This window comes from Terrapene carolina, unplaced genomic scaffold (assembly GCF_002925995.2).
Source record: "Terrapene carolina triunguis isolate 2854851 unplaced genomic scaffold, T_m_triunguis-2.0 Scaffold212, whole genome shotgun sequence".
Lineage (NCBI taxonomy): Eukaryota > Metazoa > Chordata > Testudines > Emydidae > Terrapene > Terrapene triunguis.
The window spans coordinates 5,081,983-5,103,432 of NW_020664563.1; the positions used below are offsets into that span (position 1 = coordinate 5,081,983).

Here is a 21,450-nt window from a genome sequence, read left to right on the forward strand (position 1 = left end):
GGTCCTGAGCTTCCATAGTATTTGGGGGTAGCGCAGATCCCAGTGGCAGGTGCATGATGGTCTTTGAGCCTTCATTGAGTGGAAGCTCTCTGCTCCCTCCCCCAGCTGCAGTAACACTACAGAGCAGGAAAAAGGGGAAGGGGCAGAGAGCATAATCACGGGCCCACATGCCACATTCCAGAGGGCTCCCTATTGCCAGGAAAAACACATTTCCAATTCCTTCTCTTTCTTCGTGGCAAAGCTGAGATTCCCACTCAGAGAAAAAGCTACAATTTAAAGTAACGGTATTAAGACTGGAGTTAGTTTTTGATCAAGATCAGGAAACAAACACACATTCTGGAACTTTATAGTGGCGCTCGTGCAAGCTTACAGTCATCTTACTGAAGCAAGTGCACATCTGTATTTTCTTTTAAAATATCGCTGCAGCCTTTTAAGAGAAGGGAGAGGGGGAATAATTTGATTTCTGGCAGCAGGGGATATTTCGCAAATCAGAGATACTTTGGCATCAAGCCGCTAACAAAGGCCGGCGCCTTTACTCACAAGCTTTGCTGCTGGGAGAGATCCACCCATCTCAAGTGGGATTAATTAAAACAGGCATGCATCATGCAAATAGTTTCTGTTGCCTCACAGAAATACTCAGGACACATAACCCAAACCAGCTTGAGAATCAGAGAGAAATAAGGAAGAAAATTGTTTCCCCTCTTCCCTGCCCCTTTCCTTTCTCCATATGTTAAATGAGGAGCAATAAAAAAAACCACAGAGAGCTCATGGTTTCTGTAAGATTGCAGCTGCTTTGATTAAACGCTAATAACGTGGAATAAAATTAGATTTTTTTTTTAAAAGGCAGGGGTCATATCTTGCTAATGAGGTGGCAAATTCTCCAGTCAAAATATATGCACAGCCATACACTGAACAGGATGGTTTGAATCTTTCCCTTCAAAACAGTTTTGGTTATTGCTTTTTTAATCTGAACGCTCAGCAGGAAAGAGAGTAAAATGCTCATGTTGTCTTGTTGTGTTAGAAGTTTCTGCTCCTGACAAACAGGGGTGGGGGAGGGGAGGCGTCTTTGGAAAGCCAAGAAGAACTTAAAAAATGTCTCTTTCCTCTCAGGAAGCTAAGCTACTTTCCTGGATATGATGGATCCTGACACTTTCAGGAATCACTGGAGAAAACAGTGGTAAAGCAGACAGAGCGGAGAGACTAGATATATAAAGAAGTAAAAGAGAAAGCTCAAGTTTCATCAAGAACTCTTCCTCAAGTCTTTCCCCACCTCCCCCTTCAGTATCTGAGACCCCTTTTCTGAGTCAATTTACTACAATCCTGCTCAGGCTTTTATTAAAAACAGACCATGCGGAGCAGAAATTCCAAGTCTAAAACGGCACTTTTAATAGGCATAGGAGTCAGACACACTGTCCCTCTCAGGTGACTTCCCCCTCCAGCCCCTTCTCAGAAATTTCCTCTCGTTGAGTTTAGTCAGCAGGATAAACTTGATGTTTCAGCACAAATGTGAACTCTTCCACTTCATTCTTAAGCATATGTATGTATTTTTACACCTAAGGGGTTCGCAGCTCGAGCTACAGTGAACCATGACTCAGTCCGGAAGAAGTACTGCAGATTACATTTAACACAAATGCCATGAAGTCTTCCATATAGTTATATGGACAGTTAAGGTATTTTAACCACACTGACCTCCTTCCCCAGTATTTGTTTCCCATGCCAGCAAATGCATCCATAAACAGGCTATTGAAATGAGGCCTAATCAAGCTTCTTCTGTGAGGCAGGGGCTCCACCCAGCCTCCCAGTTTAGCAGTCACTGTTCTTTAAGTGGCTGATTCTTTTTCTCTCTCACTGAGATGAATCATCATCCCCTCTAAAGACAGATGCATTTTGTGATCCAACCAGAATGGAGAACGTGAGCCACTACACTCAGACCTCTTCTCCATGAGCAGAGATATGATTCTTGTGTCTAATCTAGTCTCTACTTCTCTCTTTCACAGCTTTTGGCTGTACCCAACACCATGAGCAGCTGTTCTGACTTCAGTCAGACAATCGAGCATTTCTTTGGACCAATTCACTGCACACTGGTCTTTTAATCTTGGGTGAAAAGTTTCTAATTTCTGAGAAATAAGCTTTGTGATAAGAATGGACTTGTCAAACCCCGCCTTTGTCTCTCTGCACTGAAAGCACTGTATTGCTTTGTTAATTTTAGATATAAGGAATTGTGTTTCAATTTTCTACCCAGTATAAAATATGTCGGTTATTCTATAGGACGAGAACCATACCCAGCATCAAGATTTATTCAATGTCTTACCTTGGAACACTGGGAGGAGCCCGCGTTGGCCGAGATGGAACCTGAGGTGGCGTCCCAAGGCCTTCACTGTTGTTAGGAAATGGAGGTAATGGTCCTGGACGGAATGGGACCGGTGGAGCCCCAGACAGAGGGCCTGGTGATGGGACTGCTGGAGCAGGTCCTCGGCCAGATAAAGGTCTGGTTGGGGGATTATTTAATGTAGGCCTTCTCTGAGTTGAAGGACTTGGAGGGGGTGATCTAGTGAACAATCAGAGATTAATGAAAATCTACATGGTCTTCAAAAATGGAAGCCAAATACTTTCTGAAACCTGTAACAATCTTGTAAACATTTTCCTCTGCTCTCATATTGTCTTGGTCCTGAAGAGTATAATTTAGGCAGCCCGCTATCTCACAGAGCTAGTATCGTATATTCTTGCAATGACAACACTCTCATTTTCCTTTGTTCTGGATGGTGCCTTCCATGCTCCCATCCATTCCAAAGAATTGCTCAGAGATGCTTCCAAGTCTCAAAATAATATCTACTCCCTCCCCCCCTCTACAAAATGTACACTCAACCCTTCACTATCACACCATCCCTAGAAAGTAAGCATTATTAAGGTCAGAATCAGGTGTACAATCACAAAGATAAATATAATGGTTTTAGTATTGTCAATATTCTAACACCAATTTGTTAGGTGGATTTAATAAGAAGGCCACTTTCTTTTCAAGGAAGCCATAGGTAAGGAACACTGAAATCTTACAGTGGCTTGAAAGAACCAAAAAGTAGACACAAAAATTGACTTAGGTTTCACAGAGGGGTGGGGTTGCCTGAGCTTGGGAAGAGAAGAGTTAAAAACCCTTAAAGAAACTGAGATGCTGTAGGGTGGCAGCATAAATGATTATATTATTTGAGCCATAGCAACCAAATGGAATATCAACTGAGTCACAAACAAAGTACACTAGATGGTATTCTCAAAGGCAGAAAAGAGATTACAAGCACCTTTCTTGATACATATACCTCTTCCATTTATCCACGTAATATGAACGTGTGGAAGAATTTGTAAAAAACTTGGACTATATACAGGCTGGATATCTTTTGGTGAAGGAGACACATACTACAGTAGCTCCATGGAAGACAATTCTAGATGATGAATCCCAAAGCTGCTTGACATATCCGAAAATGGATTGCCAGGTCCAACAGATTCATATACCAGAACCCTCTCCCCAAGAGGTTTATAAGCACCCTTTTCTCCATGTCCCTTCTAGAACAAAACAGGACAGGAAATATCTGGAATGAAGGCTGGTGGCTTAACTGGTAGGACCTTCCACTGTGCAAAGACGAATTCTGAGCATACTGTTGTTAAAATTCAGCTCACTGGGAGGTTTTTAGGATTACCCAGTACAAGAATTCCACCTGCACGCTCCCATCCCTCAACAAGAGTTTTCTGATTCTCTCAAGAATTTCATTTGAGACATGGAGAAAGGCTTGCCAGAGAAGGTGGAGATGTAGCGGTGCTGAAGATCTAGCTCTTTGTCTTAATTTCCACTGCAAAACTGATCTGAAGATCCTTACCTGCGGGATTGCTGTAGCCAGGAATCATCAACTGGAGGTGGGGCAGGGATAGATACAGTGCTAGTGCTAATATCTCCAATGATTGCCAGTGCTTCTTTTAGGGCTTGGTACAGGCGAAGCCCCTCATCTCGCCTCTGAGCCTGTTCTGCTGACTCCTCCATCAAGGTGTTTTGGTCCTCAGAGGAATACAAGTGAGCCAGGAGCTCTGCATTTATGAATTCTTTTACCTAGAAAATCAGACAAAAAATGACCCCTGCTAACGGGCTGCAAATGGCAATAAGATATTGCATAAACACAGCTGAGGTCTTCAAATCAATGGACACGGCACAATCAAGTTCACCTGCCACCACTGGAATGCTGGCACTTCAATGAGAATACACCAGATCCATAGAGAAGAAGAGAGAGCAAGAGAAATTGTGCCAGACATACAGCACTGGGAACTGAAGTCCACAATTCAACCACTATGGTGCCAGTTGTGAAAGTGGCGTTAGTAGTTCATGCTAGTCTCTTGCCATTGGGCCTGAGGAAGAGGAGAGCTCCCAGAACTATACACCTACTAGCTAAACCAATGGTCACATTTTGAGGCCACAGGGATACTGGCCATTAGGAAAGATAGCTGAGTTTGTGGGAAGGGAGGAAACTTTTAGAATTCTGCTTGATAAACCTGGTAAAGTGCTTTGAGGTATAGAGTAGAAAAATGCTTTTTGTAAGTATTGTTGTTAATATGTAGATCTCTGTAGGATCTCCCTGGACTGAGAATACCCTTCGTATGCCATAGCAAGATATTCTCATGGCGTAACATTGCACAATGCATTGTGGGGTTCTTCTGCCTTCCTTTGAGGCATTAGACACCATTAGTGTCAAGTACTGATCTAAGCCTGTAAGGTGTCTCCTATATTTTTAACTCACTTCACACAGGCTGTTGAAGAGCTGTTAAGTGCTAAGAGCATTTTTGGCCCAATTCTGAACAGCTGACCTAGAGGTTAAAGGGCAGCCCATCACCAATCCCATAAGCCATCTAGTTCCCCGGGAATGGAATTTTTAAGGCACTATAAAATGTCTTTCAGAATTATTTTCTTAATACTAATTTCACCTACTGCACATCAAGTCTTTCATCTCCGACAGCTTTGTGGGACCTCGAATGCCCCCATATACACACACACACACATCTTATAAACTGAATATATAATCTAATGTAATATACTGATTCCCTGCTATGCTGCCCTGATTATAGAAACCTGGAGCACATTAAGACAGATACAGATCTAGAGGTATTTAAATAATTCTGTGGTAAATAGATTCAGAGACCAGTTGTTGATCTATTAAATCCTTGCATTGGAGGATTTTTTTTTAAAACTCTTCTGATCTATTTCTCATCTGTTTTTCACTCTGTAAAGATTATTTGAGCTTGAGATACTAACAGTAACACATTCCTGAACATCTGATTTCATAAGTACAACCTCCGATTGCAGAGGGGTTTGCACTAGCTTAATTACATTGTTTTAAAAACTAATTATTTTTTTATTACAAAACTAATTATTATTGGGACCATTTGTGTGTAAACAAGGCCTGAGACAGAGGCCAAGTTGAACTGGTGTTGGGATCCTCCAGTGCCTTCTGACAGTGAAAAGCAGGGGGGCTTTCCAGAAAAACAGGCACATGGTCACTGGACGCTATGGTTGTTTCCCATTCATGTTCAAGAGGAGATATATGAATTCTTACCAACGTCTGCAAATTTTTCCCATGAATCTCTCAGTGTTTTTCAGCGGATGGTACTGATCAAATGCCAGAATACACCATTTTCCTTGCTATTGCCAGAAGCTCCACATTAAAAACAGATATCTTAGTTAAACAGCATCAAATTATACTTGATTAAATGAAAATTTTAATGGCATCACTTAAAAAAAATCCTTAAATTAGATTAAGGGCAGAGCTGATCGTAAAGGAATTGTTAAACCACAAATATCTGTTTGAACAACATCAGCCTGCAACTATTATCATGGTAGATCCCTGTCTACTGCTAGCACAGATCTCCATGCATGCTCACTGAACCCCAGTGTAAGGTCAGCACTGGAGCTGTTATGAGGCTAGCCTACCTCCCCACTTGATGCATTTGATCGCAGACCAACTCTCCAAGCTGAAGATGGGCCCTCTGTACATACAGCTTTCTCCAGGCTTGGGGGAACTGATACTTTAGCCCCTTCCAGGATATAAACACAACATTACACAAACTGTTTAAGATATGCCCCCAAACAGGGCTCAAACCTGCAATGTTCAAAATCACCGTAGGCATCTTAATACCCCAGTATCCCAGATCCTGCCTCATCAGAGATCTTACAGGGAGGGACAAGAATTCAGAGCGGAGTTCTGTATTTGGGTGAGGGATAGCACAAGGCAGCCCAGAGAGCAGCTTGAAGTGTTGCTCTCACAGCTGGGGCTAAAGGAGCATGCGTGGAAATCTCAACGAGCAGCAGGCAGGGCTACTGCTACCATGGGATCGAATATGCAGTCATTTCCATATCATTAAAAGATCTGCATTAAAGTTTAAATTGGAGTTAATCCACCAAACTGAACCTACCTTTTCCAAGATCACCCACTATTTGCATCTTCCAATACCTCAGCACCAGGAGGTATATTAGTAGGGCTCTGCACGGATACAAAATTTGTATCTGCATCTGATCCGAGATCCACAAAAATGGTCCGCAGATATAAAATGGATATCTGCAGATTTGCAGGGCTCTACGTATTAGTAACATTTCCGCTTTGAATTCTGAACATGTGTTTCATTTAGGTGTGTTTGACTCTTTAATAATAACTTGATGCAGGTTTTTTGTGGTAAATTTCCTTTTCTTTTAAAGTAACCAACATTCACCCTAATTAGCAGTTGATTTGGAGTGTAGCGACATACATTCAAGACAGACATATACAAGACATGCTGTAGGACAGCATTCATTTATTTTCTCTACAATAAATTTGAATCCAGTACTTCACTCTGAATTGTAAGCACCACTTAAAGATCCCACCAACGGTGAGGAAGTTCTACAAATATTCATCAGGTTGCAATTGCTATGGAAACCACTTCCTTGCGATCAATTTGTTTCTAGAGTTCTGCAGGCAACACTCTGGGGCACTATATATTGAAAAGAATAATTAAAAGGGGTTTAATTTCATTTCTCTCTCAGTGGATGGGTTGGGATTCTAAAGATCTCCAGACAACGCAAACTAACGAAAAGGACTCAGCTTCCAATGCGGCTCCCCTACTTCCCATTTCTTTGCATGATGTTTTGGCTTGCTAAGCAAAAAGTTATTCTTTTCTCTGTTTAACAATGTCAATATTTAAAAAAAAGTAACATCTTCACTGATTTTTCAACATTTTTCAGTTCAAGCCTCCTGGAAATAAATGCATTAACATTTAATTCTCAAGTCTTCACACTTTCTTTTGAAAAGCTTTGATTCTTTGGCATAATTTTAAGTTAAAAGATTGGGCTCAGGGTTTCTGCTAGCACTGGTGCACTCAAACCCAGAGTGTGTACTCTGACTGAGAGGTGAGTTTAGAGCTAGATGGTGTCAAAAATGGGCTGTTTCTTTGTGCCACTGTCACCTGGCATGCCTTAATAGTAAGACAGCCGCACAGTTTCAATGTACAAAGCCTTACAGCACTGTGCTTCTGAAGCAAAGCATTTCAACTTCTTAAACAATTCCATATGGGGACGTGAGTGGCAGAAAATGTAATGTAAACTTTCCAAAGGAACTGTTCACTAAATTCTGCACTTTCTGAAAGAGAGCTGGAGCAATATCCCTTTCAAAAAGCAATGGAGTTCCCCTTAAGTCTATAAAGCAAGGTCCCAGCTGTGCTCTGGAGGGAGCGGAGAGAATTACTCCACATACACACTTCCTGAATTCTAGATTTGTGCTAATTTTGGAAAAATGTGGAAGTTCCATTTGTTTTCACACTCTTTTGTAAAGGCCTCAGTGAATCTTCCCTCCCAGGATTCTAACATAATTCAAAGATTGGCTTCATTAGCCCAAGAGAAGTTAAGGGAAGCCTGGTTGGTCTTCCCCTCTGTGTGAAGATCTTGTTCGTTCTGTACTAACTAGTGGACTGCATTCAAGCTACTATGCCAGCCACCCAGATCTCAGGTGCAATGTAATTCCCAAAGACCTCCCGGGATACATCAGCCTCCGAAAATAAAAGGTGACTTTGTGAACTCACATGTAAATGCTACATTTTAGACAGATTTGCTTTTTATTGTATTCTATTTATTACAACTGATTTTTTGTTGACTTAACAGATCATAAAGAAGGTCCTATCAGTGCCTGAAAGGAAGTGCTATTTCCCATAGTGATTTAATACAAATACAGCAGTAGTGGCACTAGTACAAAGAGTAGCACAGACTGGATCCCAATCAGGACTCTATCAGGAAGTGAAGGTCTTCTAGGTCCTCAAGCAATAGGCTAGCAACGCTAAAGCAAAGCTACTTTTAAATCAGATGATCTAGGGGGTAGACAGATACACACATTTCCTCTAATACTCTAAACCAGTGGTTCTCAAACTTATTTGATTGGGACCCCCCCCCCCCTTTGTGCCTGTAGTCGTTTACTCCCCCACAAGTACATATACTGCCACCCAGCTCTGAAGGCAGAGCGGAGAGCAGCGGCTGCTGGCCGGGCACCCAGCTCTGAAGGCAGAGCAGAGAACAGTGGCTGCTGGCCGGGCACCCAGCTCTGAAGGTAGCACCGTGCCAGCAGCAGCAGCACAGAAATAAAGGTGACAATGTGACAAGTGATATTTATCAATATCACCTCTTTTCACACGGACTTAGTGCCCCATTGCCACCTTACTTCTGTGCTGCTGTTGCCACCCTGGGCTGATAGCCAGAGCCCCGCCTCCTCCAGGTGAGAGATTGGAGAGGTGGGGGAGGAGGAGAGCCCGAGCGTAGGTGGCGGGACTTCGGCCGACCCCTTTATCCCCGCCTCCTGGGTGTGCATGGCCCTTTTGCATGAGCCCCAGTCACCCAGGGCTGACAGCCAGAGCAGTTAAAAAGAAAAGAAAAAGAAAAAGAAAAGCACACATCTTGCATCTCCTTTGACACATTCCCGCACCTCCCTTGGGAGGCCCGCCCCATAGTTTGAGAACCACTGCTCTAAACAAAGTGTTCAAAGAACCCCTAGAACTGTTTTTTTAAAAGATGATCTGCAAATGTAAGGAACCCAAACAAAATACTAGTACAGTATGAACTGCTATCCCCCGAAAAAAACATGCAACAAGGACATTCAAGGCCTTTGGTCATTTAAGGACTACAGGTCAGAGCAATACAGGTCTGCTGCACATCGTCAGCTGCTGTCTAGGTGGAATTCCCAGCTTGTACTCAGCAGGAGGCATTACAAACACACCACTGAAGGACAAGTATGACTGGGTCTGGACTGTGCTTTTAAACAATACTGTTGATGCCAACTAGGACTAACCTGAACTCAGCCTTACATTAAAAATACTATAGTATTCTACAGTAAGCACTGCAGCTGCTCTAGAAGCTGCAGAGCATTGGACTTTTTGCTGCAGAAAATTCCAGTGTTTTGTTTTAATAAGGGCAGAACTATTACTCATGTTTGCCATGTGTGATATTCTATATGCTTGTTGTCTTCTCTTCACCGTACGACAGTGCTGCTCTATTTTAAAAACGAGTCTGTTCTTTAAGAGTTGAAGATAAAACCAAACATTTGAAAATGATTGAGAAAGTAAGGTTGTTACTTACGTTGTTGATCATAAGGTGCATGACTGTTTTTGGTATCAGATCACGAATACACTTATTGATAATAGACATGTAGGAGTCCACAAGGTTGCGAATAGTCTCCACCTGCCTCTCCAGTTGGGGGTCCATGGAGAAATTGTCTGCCTGGCTGTTCTCATCGTTTTCCGTCTACACAGAAGCAGAATGAAACATAAACCTCTTTCCATGCTATTTACCCATTCAAAGTTGGAACAGGAGGGCCAAGAAAGCTGCGCTTACAGAATAGTAATACAGCAACACATTTCTTTGATACCAGCATGTTTAGAGCTTTAATCATTAGGCATCAAGCTGTCTTACATTAGTACTTAGCAGCAGGAAATCTGGATTCCTGGCAGTTAGGGGTTAATGGAAGATCCAATGTGAGTCCATTTTCAGAGGAAATGTTACACGTTTCCACACAAACTCACATTTTTAGATCAAAGCTGGGTTCAAAACAGTAAAGAACTGAGGAGGTGAATGAAACCCTCAGAAATTCCCTCAACTCATTGCAATACTTACTAACAGAGTGTAACTACCGTATTCAGCCTGCCAATTGTCTCCTGACTCACTCATGAAAGCAGCACTACAAACTCTGATTTTGTAATCTCCGGTCCTCTGGGTAAATTCTAGCCTTGCTACTGAGAACTGACTCAGTTGTGACAAATCCAGAAACTCAGCCACAGACTTGTTAAATGAGACGTAACACATCTAACAACAGATGACTTAGGGATGACAACACTCCGGTTTCAGCAGGGCCGCCCAGAGGGGGGGGCAAGTGGGGCAATTTGCCCCAGGCCCCACAGGGGCCCCCACGAGAATATAGTATTCTATGGTATTGCAACTTTTTTTTAATGGAAGGGGCCCCCGAAATTGCTTTGCCCCAGGCCCCCTGAATCCTCTGGGCGGCCCTGGGTTTCAGTACTTCAAGGCTTTGCACATGAGGCCTTTCTTCCGCTGGATTGGAATAGCTTCTTTGTATGTAAACAACTGACCTGAAATAGCAGATTTGTGTTTACCACTGAAATTAACTGGAAGCTAATGGTATGCACTTCATTTCAGTTTGGACTGTTTAAAAACAAGAAAACTACTGTACATTGATCTTGTAGGCAAAAAATAAACTGCTTCCGCAGGCTTAAATAAGCCAAACAAACTGAATTTCAAGTGGAAAAGCATGGGGAATAATGGTTATTTCCCCACCCCAAGAGAAAATATTTCTCTGCAGAAACTCAGAAAGAGAATTTAAGCTGTTCTGGTTTCAACAACAAAAACTAAAATCTGGTCCATTTGCAGCTGTAGCTACTGCACAAAAGAAAATAGAAGTTATATGACCAAGTGTGAATAACGTGCTATGAACAAAATCTAGTTGAGGTAAGTAGCTATCGACCAGCCATACTTGTCAGCATCAGCAGCTACTATATTATTAATATAATGTTAAGATAAGATTTTCACGTAACTAGTGGCTTCAAGCGTTCAACTTGAGACACCCTCAAGGGGCCTGATTTTCAGGAGGATGGATGCTCAGCACTTTGAGATTCTGAAAATCACACTTCAAGGAATGCCAAGTGGGGCACCCCAGAACTGAGATGCTAAAAATCCTTAGTCATTTGGGAAAATCTTGGCCTTCAGTGCTTTTGCTATACAGCCTCCCACCTCCCTGCAAAACACAATTTCTGCAAATTCTGCAGCGGTGCTTAAGTCTTACACTGGGATGAATTTTATGCCAGTGGACTATATTCACTAAATGCAAATACATTACAATGAGAATTAAAGACAAAAAGGTATTACTGTATATTATTTATTAGTAGTATTATTATAGCGCCAAGAGTCCCAGTCATGGACCAGGGCCCCATTATGCTAGGTGCTGTCCAGACCTGGAACAGAAAGATAGTCCCTGCCCCAAAGAGCTGACAATCTAATCACCAGAAGGTAAAACTCACACCAAGCCACAAGCCATTCTTACTCCAAAACCAAGACATGCTCCCAACATGACCTCTTAACAAAATGTGTCTGTTTTGGCCTATTTGGTACTAGAAGGTAAATCATTCGGAATATCAGGGGGTAGCTGTGTTAGTCTGAATCCACAAAAACAACAAAGAGTCTGGTGACACCTTAAAGACTAACCGATTTATTTGGGCATAAATACGAAAGCTTATGCCCAAATAAATCTGTTAGTCTTTAAGGTGCCACCGGACTCCTCGTTTTCATTCAGAATAGCATTTCACATTTACTGCTTACAAACCAAAGCTTGATCCAACCAACACCGAAAAGCAACCGGGAGTAGTTTTAACTTCTTGTAGCTGAGCCGAAGAACAAGGTCTAATATACCATTTAAAAACTAAATACTCCTTGAATTTTGTTGCCCTTAATATGACAGATTATAACAGGTTAGACATTTTTAATTAGAGCAAAAGTAATGGGAAAAACAACTAATCTAATGGCTTTAAAAATAATTAGCAAAGTTTCCTAAAAATTTGGAGAGGGCGGATGGAACTCAAGCACTGTAACTGATGAAACCCAAGATGAAGTTCTGTTTTGGATTCTGTAACACCAGTAGAGACACTAACATGCAAACCTTAATCATTCTGCTAATGGACTACATATGGTGGAGAGTCACAGAATTCAGATCGAATATTTTTTTTCTTTTCCTCCCTGGGTTTGGAAAGAAACAAGCAGTAATTTCCCCTTCTAAAATACCCAAGATAAATGGAAAAGCATACATCTATGGAATTTTTCTTTGAGCAAAGTAATTGCAGACATAAAATGCCGTTTTCCCAGTACCCCCAGATCTAGCTGGAATTTTCTATCACCTCCTCCACGCTGTCTATATAACAGAGTGTATGTCTATGTATTTTTTTTCCTATTTAAATTACAGGATTGCAATAAGATTCTTTGCTGGCTAAGCAGCGAAGTGACAGATGTTTATCATTATCCTCATCAAGGGAATGTAAAATAAAAATAGTAATTTGTCTCTGATCTTGAAGGCAAAGAGTAATAGTCTGCAAACATTTAACCTTTTATGTGCAGGTTCAGTGGTGATGTTTACAAAATGTGAATATCGCAGGAATCAATATCCTTTTTGAAAAGGTAACAGATTAGACTTTATACTGCTGATCTATTTTTCTATATCAATTTTTGGAAAGTTTAAAGCAATTTTTAAAAAAGGTTTCCACTAATAATATTCTCAACAGTTTACTGTCTTTTTACTTTAAGTTCATACTAAAATTATAATCTGTTTGGGGCAGGGACCTTCTCTTTGTTCTGTGTTTGTACAGCACCCAGCACAGTGGGTCCTGGTTTGTGACTCAGGCTCCTGGGTACTAGCACAATACAAATAATAAATAATAATTATTACTATTTTTAAAAAGCTCTGAAAGTTATTAGGCTTTTCCCTTTCAATTGACTCAAACTGTCTCATGCCCAAATTAACCAATAAGGATTAAGCTGCTTGGTAAAACTAGATTTCATAACAAATCCAGAAGTGTGTTATACCACAGTCCCTGTTACATTTACATTTCATTATTGTAAACCTGCAGACCATACCTCTGAGCCACATTAAAATCCTAGCGTTATATTAATGCACAGACACCTCAATTAAGGCCAGGGCCGTCCCTAGCCATTTTGGTGCCCTCCGCAGCCCCTCCGTGGGGGGCTGTGTGGGGCCCCAGGCCTCCATGGGGGGGCAGGAGCAGGCTTGGGGGGCAGGGGGAAACCGCTCCCCAGCACGAGCCGGCGGAGCGGAGCGGGTTGGGGCAGGATTACTCCACTTCCTGCCGCCTGGGGAGTGGAGTGACCCGGCCCCAGCCCACTCTGCTCTGCTCCCCTGGCTCAGAGCCTTGGGGGACAGGAGGAACCTCCCCCCAGCACTCACCGGCGGCACAGCTGGGAGCTGGCAGTGCGGAGCAGGCGGGGGCCGGGTCGCTCTACTTACCACCGCCGGTGAGTGCAGGGTGCCCGACCCCTGCTGCAGTCCTCAGGGGAAGGGCTGGAGTGGGGACGGGGCTGGGGCAGAGCAGGGGCAGGAAGAGGTAGGGCTTGGGTGGGGGCCATGGGGAAGAGGCGGAGCAGGAGCTGGAGCAACATGTAGCTGCCTAGGGCACCAGGAAATTTGGTGCCCCAAATTTCCGGTGCCCTACGCAGCTGCGTACTTTGCGCATGGGTAGGGACAGCCCTGATTGAGGCATAGCGTAACGACGACAGACCCCGGTCATTGTCGGGTAGGATCAAACCTGGGACCTTGGGAGCTTAATGCATGAGCCTCTACCACATGAACTAAAAGCCAACTGTCTGTTAGCTAAGGCTGCAGAGACTCATTTTATGTCTCTCTTTAAGTGGTCTCGGTGCCACTATATGGGACAGAACACCACACCCAGAAGGTGTCTGGGTTACAATAGCACCTTCTGAATGGGCTCTATTATACCTTTAAATAGGAATATGCTGTTGAAGTCTCTTGCAGAGAATAGGACAAGACAAATTAATGCAAAAAGTCACGTCTGTTCAGTGGTGCTGGAACTAGTGGTGCTGCTGCACTCTCTGGCTTGAAGTAGTAATAACAAGCACCAAATACATGGTTCCCATCATCAGCACCCCAACTATAAAAATTGTCCCTGCACCCCTGAGACTGATTGTCTCTCTGTGACCACAATTAAATAATCTTAAAGGCAGAAGCTGAACATTTCAAGCCATTGTCCCACTTTTAAATAGTCATATTTGTCAGTGGCTTTCACCTGATAAGAGCCTTCTCCACCGCTTCAGCTGAGAGATCATGAAGCTCAGTGGTTGGAATAGCAAAACAGTGATCAGGATGGTACTTGACGACCAATAGCTTTGTTATAAATAGAATTACTAAATTAGTGGCTGAAGAGAACACAGAAGATGTTTTGTATCTAGAGAGGGAAAGATTTTATGGTGTCTCACAGACTCTTACTGCAGAATTCTTTCCAAATGACCTGGAACATGGGACTGAAAACTAGCTGGAACGCCAGAAATAAAGAGCAACCATAATCCAGCCTTGCAAATTTCCATTGGCATATTCACCTGGCGCATGTAAATTGTTCAGCTGGCTGGGCGCCCTGACTCTGGCAGTCATATGACTGCTGCTACCCTCTTCAAAAATTATTTGGAGCTACCTCGGAGCAGCACCTTTGATCAATGTTCCTCCCACCATTTTATCTCACCATGTAGAGGAAGGCAGAGGAAAGAATGTGAGGAGGTGTCAGGCCAACAAAGCTGCTCAAGAAGCTTTGTTGGCCTGACACTTTGTTGGCCTGACACCAAGCAGAGAAGGTTGTTTCTAAGAAGCCAAGAAACAACCTTCTCTGCCTCCCCTCCAGTCCCGGGAAGAGGAAGAAGGCAATGAGGATCCCTTCCGTGCCTCTAACTCCCCTAGCCAGCAGCCACGGCAGCTCATTCCCTCTTCGCACACTAGAGGAACAGTATATGTTCTCCTCTCCCCTTCCTCCCCACAACCAGAAGCACATGCCCTCTGCCCTGCCTTAGCAAGGGCAAGCTAGTAGAGTTCATTTTCTGAGTTGCTTGTTAATATTAGTGGTTGGTGTGGGGGGGAGGGGGTTGGTTTATTTTTACACAGTTTTACAAGGATGCAATAAGTGGCAATGTGTGGATGTAGGGTAGGTGTCTACTGGGTTGCTACAATTTATCTATCATATGTATGCTCTAATTTAATATCTTCATTAATGGCCTGGAAGAGGAATACTAATTACAAAATCTGACAATTAATCTGGGAGGTGCTGCCAACACCAGGAAGGATAAAGAGATAATTAAGAAGGATCTAGAGAGCAGAGAAATAGTCTAAGACAGTGGTTTTCAACCTGGGGTCCGCAGACTATGTCTAAGATTTCCAAAGGGGTCTGCACCTCCATTCAAAAATGTTTAGGAGTCTGCAAATGAAAAAATGTTGAAAACCACAGGGCTAAGAGAACGAGATTCATCTTGGAAAAATGAAAACTAGTACATCTGGGAGAAAATAACTCAAAGTGCAGTGTAGCGGGGCAGTAACCCCGCTCCTGCCCTGAAGGGCTTAAAACAGCCCTGTGAGAGCGCTGTGGTGGGAAACCAGTAAGCCTGGGCTGATTGGGGAAGCAGCCGCAGCTGGGCCACGCCCCAATCAGGCCGCAGCTGGCCCTATAAAGGGGCTGCTAGGCTGGAGCTCAGGCAGAGACTCTCTCTAGATGCTGAGAGGGATGGGCCTGGCAGCTGAGCAGGGTACCTAAAGTGGAGCAGGGCTGGTGAAAGGACAGAGGAGCTGGGGAGGTCCGGCCTGGAAAACCTCCAGGCTGCAAAGGGCCAAGAAGGGTACTGGGGTTACAGAGGGGCAGCCCAAGGGTAGGCAGAGGCAGCTGGTCCAAACCCTCCTTGCTGATGATGAGTGGCAATTATACTGCAGTCCGCCCCAGTGAGCGGGGTCTAGATGGTGACTGGCAGTAGTCAAGACTGAGGCGAGGTGGGGATAGAGGGTTCCCCAGGGAGGGGAGACCCAGCGAGACTGCGGGGTACTGCATGGGGCGGAACCCTGAGGTAAGGGGCACCGGGGTCCGGGAAGGACACCTGAGCCAGCAGCAAGCAGGACACCGGCCTGCAGAGGGCGCTCCTGAATGAAAAGAGCTAATTCCCTGGACGACCATCATGAGGCACCGCTGGGTGAGTCATCGCCCCGTTATATGCAGCTATTCAACAGTGGGGAAAACCTTAAAGCCTTAGCAGTGAGAGCAGATACTCTGAAAGGTAACATGGCAGCCAGAGGGATATTACACTTCAATCACAAATTCATCATGCCACCGAGCAGAGGCGACAATCCTTCCCTACTCCACTGTCCCCTCATTTGTAGGAAGATACTACTACTTATGTACTTTACAAAAGGGTGGGGAGTCTTAATTGATTAACGTTCATAAAGTGCTCTAAGATGCTTGGATGAAAGCTGCTAATGAAATGAATAATATGATTTAGTCTTACTAATGCACCAACACTTGAAATAGTGGATTCAGACATCCTCTGTATCAGGAAGTTTGGAGAAGACCAGCTAAAAGGATTCAGGGGCTGATAACAGTGACACATGAAGGAAGAATTAAAAACTATCGGTGAAATCATGGTCCCACTGAAGTCAATGGGAGCTTTGCCATTGATTTCAATGGCAACAGGATTTTACCATATATGTGCATGTCTACATGACAACTAAGGAGAGGAGACATTTGTCTTCTGGAAGGTTGGAAACACTCTGGAGTAAGAGAAATTATTCTGTGTGGTACAAGTAATGGAATACAGTTCAGAAAAGGAAGAGTTCAGCTGAATATCAGGATAATCTTCCTTACAGTAAGATTTATAAGGCTGTGAACTAGTTTCCCATTAAAAAGTTCCATAACATTGAATATTTAAAGCAAACCTGGACAAAGTACTGAAAAATACATTGTTGAGAACAACCCTGCATTGACCACACAGGGTGAACAATATCATCTCTGCCATGATTTTATCACGTCAGGCAGCTGCAAACATGCATAAAAATGTCTCGTATAACATTGTAGGATTTCAGTTCCAAAAAGGAGAATTTGTCTAATTATTTAATTAGAAGAGTTTCTCAAAACAATAAAGTACTTTCTTCTATCAAACAGAACATTCTATTAAAAAGGATGGCAGAAGGCAAAATAGAAGCATTTGGATTGCAGGGGAAATAGCCGAATCTAATTAAATTAATTTAAAGCAAAGTAATACTTTGTAATATTATAAAATACACTGATGGCTGTGGTAGATCTCATTACTGGATGAGAATTACTGAGATACTGTTTCTATATTTTTGTCAGAAAACAGTCGTCTGACTATAAATTTGATTTTTTTTTTGTTTACAAATGAAAATCCCTACCAAAAAATCTGAAACATTCCATCAGGCAAGCAACTGCCTCCAATTTACAATATACCAGTACCAGCAGGGGACATTGGCTATGACTAAATAATAGAGCTTTCAAATGCTGGATAAGTAGAGAGCAAGGATTGGCTGGTGGAACAGCACTAACTGATAATAGTAAGAAGGATCTTCTTGAGGGACATATGCCAAGATATCAAGTATTGTTTAGAAGGGTTAGTAAAGCTTGTGGTGAAATATAGTAGCACATCCATCTCAAGTAAGAGACAGAATGGGTTTAAAAACTCTCAAATCATAACATCACAGAGGCTGGGCTATGGAATCAAAATTAAAATTCAAGCCAAAAATAAAGGATTAGGTTGGATAAGGTATTTTTCCCTGCTTCACCAGACTGCTCCCACTTGTCTATAACTGAAGTCCCTGATGATGGCTACATCATATCAAGCATGACTCTTATTTGTCTATATACATTTCTCATTTGGACTGCAGTCAGCACAAGCAGAATGCAATACAAGATTTAATCACTGAAATTATTTACAGTCCACAGCACTTACATGCATATCACTGAAATCTGTTACGTCTGCTTTGGTGCAGAACAGTCAAGCAGTCCCAATCTGTTCCCACTGAGCAACATGTAATCCCACTTTGAATAAGTGCAAATGCAGAACACAGCTAAAAGCATGTCTCTTTTTACTTTGAGCACTGTTTTGACCTATAATGTCTTCAGATAAGTTCATATACAAGACAGAAGGTCCAAATTCTCTGCAGGGGTAAACTCTATGGTAGTCAACGGAGTTACCCCAGCAAAGAATTTGGTCCATATAGAGTCAGGAGAACATTAAAACGTAAGTTCAGATGACAACTGTTGAGGAATCAGGTGGTTCTCGAACTGACAGTAAGTAAGTGGAGTGCACTGCATCCCACCAAACACAAAACTGTTACAGACAATATGGCCAATCTGAGAGGTATTGTGTGAATGAATATAAAACTGTGCTTCTTGATTAAGGGTGACACTTAGGAATCTCTTCAGAATCTTGTTGCAGCAATACATATTTACTCTTTAGATTTATAAAATAGCAATATCAAGAGGCCCTATCAGAACACCGCAGTTGCCTGTGATATGTACTGATAAATGCAATAGATCAGAGAAAGAAACAGCAGCCCTACAGTGATCAACCAGTCACAAAAAAAAAAAAAACTCATTTCTCCATTACACACAAATACTGCCCCCAGCTCTATTCAGTTCTTCAGCAGCTCTCCCAAGATGTCTTTGCATCATATCCTGAAGGTCAGTAGATTCTGGCTAGCTGGAACATTCCAAAGGAAAGTCCTCACAAAAAATATCCAGCCAGTAGCCCCCCATCTTTTATAGTGCGGGATTCAGTTTGAACACCTCCATAAATCTTGACTGCGGCAGTATGTCATGGGGCAGATATGTATAGAGGGGTTTATACAAAGGCCAATAACAAAGAACTGACAACACACTGAACACTGTAGTTATGCTTTAAGGTTGAAATTATCTATTTATCTAGTTTTATTTGTGTTCAACTGGAATTTTTCTTGGCTAGACAAATGAAGTATGCTGTGTTTGTGTAAGTTCCCTGCCTCTCTTAAAAGCCTTTACAATTGCTTCTTGGAATCCTTTCTCTCGTTACATTTTTGGGCTATATGTATAATTCGGCTAATATATTCTTAAAGATGCATAATAGAGTGTTGTGCCGAAAGGGCTGCTCTAACCATGCAATGGAGTCTCACAGCAAGAATTGGTCATTGGAAGAAAGCTCTAGTTCTAGTAGGTGACAATATACTAGTTTTCTTGTATTGTCAATGAACCAAGCACGACAGAGAATACCTTCTCTCCCGCATCTGGCTAGTCAGGAAACTGCACCCTTTCCTCTCAGGGCTTGTCTTCACTACCCGCCCGGATCGGTGGGTAGAAATCGATCTCTCGGGGATCGATTTATCGCGTCTCGTCGGGACACGATAATCAATCCCTGAATCGACGCGCGTACTCCACCAGCCCAGGTAGGAGTAAGCGCCGTCGACTGGGGAGCCGCGGCGGTCGATTTGCCGCCATCCTCACAGCGGGGTAAGTCGGATCAGATACGTCGAATTCAGCTACGCTATTCCCGTAGCTGAATTTGCGTATCTGAAATCGATCCCCCCCGTAGTGTAGACGTAGCCTCAGATAAAGATCCTGCCACTCTCATCCAGTGCAAAGAGCTACAAAAGGATCTCACAAAACTGGGTGACTGGGCAACAAAATGGCAGATGAAATTCAATGTTGATGAATCCAAAGTAATGCACACTGGAAAACATAATCCCAACTATACATATAAAATGATGGGGTCTAAATTAGCTGTTATCACTCAAGAAAGAGATCTTGGAGTCATTGTGGATAGTTCTCTGAAAACATCCACTCAATGTGCAGCAGCAGTCAAAAAGCAAGCAGAATATTGGGAATCATTAAGAAAGGGATAGATAATAAGACAGAAAATATCATATTGTCTCTATATAAACCTATAGTACCCCACATTTTGAATACTGCGTGCAGATGTGGTCGCCCCATCTCTAAAAAGATATATTGGAATTGGAAAAGGTCCAGAAAAGGGCAACAAAAATTATTAGGGGGTATGGAACGGCTGCCGTATGAGGAGAGATTAATAAGACTGGGACTTATTGGAAAAGAGCTTGGAAAAGAGATGACTTTGGGGATATGATTGAGGTCTATAAAATCATGACTGGTGTGGAGGAAGTAAATAAGGAAGTGTTATTTACTCCTACTTATAACACTGCTCTACAGCCAAAATGCTTCTGAAATAAATGTAGTCAAACTTTACTAATTCTGGGTCACTGAGAACGAAAATGATGCTTAAAATTGTTGATTGGCTCTAGTTTTCAAGATATGCTATTGGGTCAGTATATACGACCCTTGACTTGGGAATGGCGGAGGATAAGTGAGTTATAAAGGGAAGGGATCTCAATTTAAACCAGAAATGACTAAAATACATCTTTGACCGGATCTATGAATAAATCTATGACTGGGTTTGGACAGTACTTGCTTTTTAGGCAAAACAATGAATGATGCAATCTGAAGCTGGTATTGCATCATACATGATATGAATTGCATCATGTTATTCCTAGAAGTCATGGATGATGAAATCATAACAAAGCTTACATCACTCTGCTGAACAAATTGCCCTATATCAGCTCTAGAAATCATACAGTGTTGTGCTCTCTTATTTGTCAGTGTTTGATTTTGCAAAGGGACACATTTCTGTTTAGCCAAAGTGAGCAGAGATGCCTCATACTTGTGTGAACAGTGCAGATAACTTCTGCTATGTTTGTGGTGAAGTGACTTTTGCATCACAAAAGCGCAGTATAACCACTATGGTTAAGAAAGCCTATCACCTTTATTTTGGCTGCAAAATAGGAGATCGGGACAAGAGCTGGGCCCCACACATATGCTGCAACACTTGTGCAACAAATCTTCGCCAGTGGTTGAATAGGAAAAGGAAATCTATGCCTTTTGCAGTGCCAATGATTTGGAGAGAGCCAACAGATCATACCAGCAATTGTTACTTCTGCATGGTGCCTCCAGTTGGGAAAGGTGTGTCAAAGAAGAAAAAGTGGACTGTGCATTATCCAAACATTCCATCAGCTATACGCCCAGTACCCCAAGGAGAAGGACTGCCGGTTCCTGATGCACCAGAATCATTCTCACTTGAGTCAGATGAGGAAGAGGATGAAACTTCTGGTCCTGAACCATCAATGTCACAGGATCCACATTTTCTCCCATCCTCCTCCTCTGAACCACACCTCATAACACAAGGTGAACTGAATGACCTTGTCAGGGATTTGGAACTACCCAAGAGTAAGGCAGTGCTGTTGGGCTCCAGACTACAGCAGTGGAATCTCCTGGCAGGTGATGTTAGGGTTTCCATGTTCC

The 21,450-nt window shown here is 42.7% G+C and overlaps 1 protein-coding gene across 3 annotated transcripts in view; it reads right to left on the reverse strand.

Moving 5' to 3' along the window:
- LOC112107415 (dynamin-3) overlaps positions 1 to 21,450 on the reverse strand; it is a 309,995-nt gene that overhangs the window by 14,130 nt on the left and 274,415 nt on the right. For all 3 annotated transcript variants that reach the window (XM_026656091.1, XM_026656092.1, XM_026656090.1), the window contains 3 exons: positions 9,617 to 9,781; positions 3,864 to 4,090; positions 2,312 to 2,548 (listed from right to left, as the gene is read on the reverse strand). In XM_026656091.1, coding sequence (XP_026511876.1) covers positions 2,312 to 2,548; positions 3,864 to 4,090; positions 9,617 to 9,781 — 629 coding nt within the window. The remainder of the gene's footprint in view (positions 1 to 2,311; positions 2,549 to 3,863; positions 4,091 to 9,616; positions 9,782 to 21,450) is intronic.